Source organism: Ranitomeya imitator, chromosome 8, assembly GCF_032444005.1.
Source record: "Ranitomeya imitator isolate aRanImi1 chromosome 8, aRanImi1.pri, whole genome shotgun sequence".
NCBI lineage: Eukaryota > Metazoa > Chordata > Amphibia > Anura > Dendrobatidae > Ranitomeya > Ranitomeya imitator.
In genome coordinates this window covers 16,166,380-16,172,340 of record NC_091289.1, presented here as the reverse complement: position 1 = coordinate 16,172,340, position 5,961 = coordinate 16,166,380, and the positions used below count along the sequence as shown (strand labels likewise).

Genomic DNA, 5,961 nt, shown 5'->3' with positions numbered 1-5,961 from the left:
TGTTTTTATAACATTGTTTTTTGTTTGTTTTTTTCATCCACCAATACATTATATATATATGTAAAAACTTTGTACGTTTGGTCTCGCCCTAATCACACCAACCTGGAGAATCCTGCTGCCAGGTCATTCCTTACTGCACAATGATCACTGTAAAGACAAAACAATGGCGGATTTGCAATGTTTTCACCATTTCTCCGCACTTGGATTTTGTTTTTCCACTTTTCGGTGCATTATTTGGTAATCTGATTGGTGTCATTCAAACCTACAACTCGTCCCAGGAAGAAAGCCCCTGGTCCGGATATATATTGGGAGAAAAATAAAATACTTCTGGCCCATATAAGGGGCGGCGAATAAAACTACGAGCGCGAAAATGTGTAATTTTAAAGACGTCTCATCGGTGCTGCCCTATTAATTCGGGTCTCACTTTCCCACTGTGTCATCTATAGCAGCTTTAACTAAAAGCAACAGTGACAATCCCTTTAAGATAAATGCAAGTCATCACTTTTTATGGAGGTACTCTAGCAGTTATTATCAGAGGTAATCAGTAAGCTATTACTATCTGGTTTCATACAGCCACAGAAAAGCTACTGTAAGACTGAAAAGGTCTGAACGTTGCCTATGCTACTTGCCCTCACTCCATAACAGCTACTAGAACACTTTGTCCCTTCCTATGAGCAACAAAAGTAAGCTACTTCCGGGAGAACCAAGATGGCGCCCAAAGACCTTCCGGGAGCAGCAACATGGCGCCGTGCTGGTACCGGAAGTAGTAATTGTGCAGCGCTGACTGAGCCATTATATCGGGAGGAAGGTGGTAGGTGAGTCAGGCGGCATGAAGAGGCGTCTGGTGCAGAAAAGCGGGATAATGGGAAGCAGGAGGGTGCAGGATGGGCGTCATACTCCCACTGTAATAATAATCTGTGCATGCTGGACGTTGTAGTACGTATTGTGCGGGTTGTCGTGCTGTGTGCGTTTATCTTAGGATCCAGTGTCTGCACAGATGTAGCAGAGCCACTCAAGGGGCTTCCTGTGTGATTTTGCATGGGACTGCAGGGGAATCTGTGATGTTTCATAGCTGCTGGGGAGGGAGATGTCTGTAGGATCGCTGGGATGGGGGATACCAAGCTCTAAAGGGGTCCTCATTGCCCATCCTCTGTAAGGGGGGCTGCACGGCATCGTTAATGGTGAGTGTGTTTGCATCGCTCCCTGTGACCGACCCACACACGATATTGGGGTAAATGTCGGTGTTCGCTGTGCGCGGCTCCCACGGGGCTGTGACTTTTTTGCTTTCTGTCTAAAGCTCCACAGCAAAACGGATCCAACATTTGTAAAGTGAAGTAAAAACAAATAGTCGGGCGCGAGTGACTGGCATCAAAGTTTGCACAGACAGTCGCATGTAACCGATCTGTCCCTGTCCCGTGATGGCACGACCGCGGTCACCAACATTACCATGAAGCCTGAGGCCAAGTCTACCCTTTATTGGCTGAAGCGGTCCTGCGCCGATAAAGAAGCAGAACGTTGGTGGCGGATTGGAGTATTTTTCCTTTTTATTTTATGACCACGCAGGGGCCATATTCCAAGTCAATGAAAGGGGTAGGAACCCACCTACAGTGTGTTTAGCTGCAGAAGTTGGCTAATAATTCACCAGGGTTGTGTGCTGTCAGTCACCGGGGGCTTCTGTTACTCTCGCTCGTCCGTGTCTGCTATAATCATGTGTTTACCTCCAGCAGGTGTGAACATCGGCAATGGCTTCCCGTGCAGGTCCTCGGGCGGCCGGGACGGATGGAAATGATTATCTACATCGAGAAAGAGTGGCCAATCATTATCAGATGAGGTATCTGTTACTGCCAGTAGATTTATCGTCATTTCTCCTCCAGCCATCGCCTGTCATATCTTGGGTTGTTAAAGGGGTTGTCCAGGGCACAGTAACTACTGTACCTGTTTGATGGAGATGTCATCAATATGAAATTAGTGTTGGCACTGCATCTGAGACCCCATTGATCTTGCATTGATGACCAATAGTAGATAAAATACTCAGCAGTGGCCACTAAGCAACGTCTGGTACTACCGTGATCTGTCCCATGCATCACTTATATCCGCGAGAGCAGATTGCAGCAGATTGGTGGGGGTGCTGGGTGTCAGACCCCCACTATCCTGTGTATTGATAGGTCAGCCCCTTTAATGTTTAGGCTGTGTAATTCTACTTCATACCACTTGGTGGCGCTGCAGTGATATTGTATTTTGCATGCAGCAGCCTAGGGGGCAGCTTTCGGACATTTTTAGCACCACCATATTAAGGTGACGTTCTCCCTCCGGGGACAAACAGACTCATTGTTGCGTTCACAATGCCTCAATTAAGAGAGTAAGCGCCAAGCTGCAAGGAAGCTCCAAAAGTAGAGGATCCCTGACCTGTGTAATGGTTGGATCTCTCTGCAAATTGTAAAGGAAACAAGAGTGCAATGATGACATTGTGCTGTAGATGGTGGATATTCAACGTCTTTGCAATTTCACGTTGAGGAACATTTTTCTAATTTTTCACAATTTTTAGTTGCGTTGTTTACAAATCGGTGACATCTGACCATCTTTGCTTCTGGGAGACTCTGCCTCTCCATGATGCTTTTTATACACATTCATGTCGTATAGTTGAACATTGACCCTCCGGCTGTTTTTCATTTTTACCACTTTCTTTTCCAGCCTTTTATTATCCCTGTGCCACTTTTTTTTATTTTTTGCAATCAACTTTCAAATGAATTTATTTGTTGATTTTTCTCATTAAACGTTTCCTTTACACCCTAATGTTTTCTTCCTCTTATTTCAGCGTGTCTCTAAAGAATGAAATCAAGAAACTGATCTACGCTCACATCTTCATCTGGGTGCTGCTCGCAGCTCAGACAACTGTGGCCCAGCTGAAACTAGTGTCCCACGATCTGGTAGCCATGCCGTACCAGTGGGAGTACCCGTACCTCCTGAGCATCGTGCCCTCTCTCTTCGGGTTGTTCGCCTTCCCTCGGAACAACATCAGTTACCTGGTGATCTCCATGATCAGCACCGGCCTCTTCTCTATCGCCCCCTTGATCTACGGCAGCATGGAAATGTTCCCCATGGCCCAGCAGTTGTACCGCCACGGCAAAGCTTACCGCTTCATCTTCGGCTTCTCTGCCGTCTCCGTCATGTACTTGGTTATGGTTGTGGCCGTGCAGGTTCACGCCTGGCAGATTTACTACAGCAAGAAGCTCCTGGACTCGTGGTTCACCAGTACTCAGGAGAAGAAGAAAAAGTGACCAGAGGGTGGAGAGGAAGAGGAGGACTATGGAGGCAAGGAAAAGTGACTGGAGGGTGGAGACGATGAGGAGGACTATGGAGGGAAGGAAAAGTGACTGGAGGGTGGAGACGATGAGGAGAACTATGGAGGGAAAGAAAAGTGACCGGAGGGGGGAGATGATGGGGACGACACAAGGTGCATGATGTATTTTATTACGTGACCTGTCACTTCCTCTACACGAGGCCGCTGCTGATTTGAGCCGAATTTACTTTGACAAGCCTTCACATATCAGGGTTTATATTCCATATCATAAGGAAAATCCATCAGCGCCTCCCTTTGTGTTTTAGGATGTGAAAATAAATGAATATCTTGTATGAAAACTAAGCCAGAACTTTTATATTTTCATAAAATGTTAATGAGAATTAGATTCTCGCTGCCCTTGTCCGTCATCCAGTCCATTCCTCCTTGACAGTCGGTCCTCACTTTCTGCGGACCACCTCTGGCCCTATACTGTGGCGTAGCGGTGCCTAGAGGCGTCCTGGGTGTCAGATGCAGCAGTGAACACCAGCTGTGTTCTGTGCCCACCCGACCATCTGAAGGCCTCTTCCTCCCTGCACCTCGTCAGATGAGTCCGCCCAGCGCCATGTCACACTGCAACGATGCTTCCTATTAAGCCGCAGTGGCATCGAGGATCCCGTCATCTAGGAGATAGTTTGCAGGGGTCCCTTTTTGGTGTGCGCTGGACCGCGGTCCTGTAAATGGATTTGTTCGGCTCTATTGAACTTCAAGCCCCCCATCCTGCAGACACAACTTGCTAGAAAATATTACATCTAGAATTTTCATCTTTCAGCTAAAGACATCAAGGATAACATTTATTTCCTGCCCTATTAGCCAGAAGGCCTACACTAGGCCCTCGATCGCTGCACACACTGCACTGGACAAATGATGACCAAGTGATAGTTCAGTTTTTCTTTTTCATTAAATTTGCAAAAATGGCAACATTTCTGGGGGGGTTTCAGTCAAGATGGGGTGCAGAGTGTAAATTAATGAGGGAAAAAATGAACTTTTTTTAACTTACCAAATGGCTGCAATGAAACAGCGTGAAAAATTTAAAGGGGTTTGAAAACTTTCCGTATCCACTGTAATTATATACAGGAGATTCCCAGGTTATACCAGCTGTACATACAGTACAGACCAAAAGTTTGGACACAGCTTCTCATTTAAAGATTTTTCTGTATTTTCATGACTATGAAAATTGTACATTCACACTGAAGGCATCAAAACTATGAATTAACACATGTGGAATTATATACTTAACAAAAAAGTGTGAAACAACTGAAATTATGTCTTATATTCTAGGGTCTTTAAAGTAGCCACCTTTTTCTTTGATGACTGCCTTGCACACTCTTGGCATTCTCTTGATGAGCTTCAAGAGGTAGTCACCGGGAATGGTTTTCACCTCACAGGTGTGCCCTGTCAGGTTTAATAAGTTGGATTTCTTGCCTTATAAATGGGGTTGGGACCATCAGTTGTGTTGTGCAGAAGTCTGGTGGATACACAGCTGATAGTCCTACTGAATAGACTGTTAGCTGCTTTTTTCTCGCCCTAATATAAATTCTAAGTAAAGAAAAATGAGTGGCCATCATTACTTTAAGAAATTAAGGTCAGTCAGTCCGAAAAATTGGGACAACTTTGAAAGTGTCCCCAAGTGCAGTGGCAAAAACCATCAAGCGCTACAAAGAAACTGAGGACCGCCCCAGGAAAGGAAGACCAAGAGTCACCTCTGCTTCTGAGGATAAGTTTATCCGAGTCACCAGCCTCAGAAATCGCAGGTTAACAGCAGCTCAGATTAGAGACCAGGTCAATGCCACACAGGGTTCTAGCAGCAGACACATCTCTACAACAACTGTTAAGAGGAGCCTTTGTGCAGCAGGCCTTCATGGTAAAATATCTGCTAGGAAACCACTGCTAAGGACAGGCAACAAGCAGAAGAGACTTGTTTGGGCTAAAGAACACAAGGAATGGGCATTACACCAGTGGAAATATGTGCTTTGGTCTGACGAGTCCAAATTTGAGATCTTTGGTTACAACCACCGTGTCTTTGTGCGACGCAGAAAAGGTGAACGGATGGACTCTACATGCCTGGTTCCCACCGTGAAGCATGGAGGAGGAGGTGTAATGGTGTGGGGGGGCTTTGCTGGTGACACTGTTGGGGATTTATTCAAAATTGAAGGCATACTGAACCAGCATGGCTATCACAGCATTTTGCAGCGGTTTGCTATTCCGTCCGGTTTGCTTTTAGTTGGACCATCATTTATTTTTCAACAGGACAATGACCCCAAACACACCTCCAGGCTGTGTAAGGGCTATTTGACCAAGAAGGAGAGTGATGGGGGTGCTACGCCAGATGACCTGGCCCCCACAGTCACCAGACCTGAACCTAATCGAGATGGTTTGGGGTGAGCTGGACTGCAGAGTGAAGGCAAAAGGGCCAACAAGCGCTAAGCATCTCTGGGAACTCCTTCAAGATTGTTGGAAGACCATTCCCGGTGACTACCTCTTGAAGCTCATCAAGAGAATGCCAAGAGTGTGCAAAGCAGTCATCAAAGCAAAAGGTGGCTACTTTTAAGAACCTAGAATATAAGACATAATTTCAGTTGTTTCACACTTTTTTGTTAAGTATATAATTCCACATGTGTTAA

At 45.8% G+C, this 5,961-nt stretch overlaps 1 protein-coding gene across 2 annotated transcripts; it reads left to right on the top strand.

The window, feature by feature from the left end:
• The first annotated feature begins 717 nt into the window (after positions 1 to 717).
• On the top strand, positions 718 to 3,643 carry JAGN1 (jagunal homolog 1). 2 transcript variants are annotated; one of them, XM_069736405.1, is made up of 3 exons: positions 718 to 815; positions 1,725 to 1,831; positions 2,816 to 3,643. In XM_069736405.1, the coding sequence occupies exons 2-3, from the start codon at positions 1,743 to 1,745 to the stop codon at positions 3,276 to 3,278; spliced, it is 552 nt and encodes a 183-aa protein (XP_069592506.1). In that variant the 5' UTR covers positions 718 to 815; positions 1,725 to 1,742; the 3' UTR covers positions 3,279 to 3,643. The 2 variants fall into 2 exon arrangements, with proteins under 2 accessions (XP_069592506.1, XP_069592507.1); XM_069736406.1 differs by having other exon boundaries at positions 727 to 815; positions 1,728 to 1,831.
• The last annotated feature ends 2,318 nt before the right edge of the window (positions 3,644 to 5,961 follow it).

Excerpts from the sequence above, each read along its gene's own strand:
- JAGN1 (XM_069736405.1), top strand. The coding sequence starts at position 1,743 with ATGGCTTCCCGTGCAGGTCCTCGGGCGGCCGGGACGGATGGAAATGAT. Across the intron at positions 1,832-2,815 it reads GCCAATCATTATCAGATGAG|CGTGTCTCTAAAGAATGAAA; the intron begins GTATCTGTTACT and ends CTCTTATTTCAG.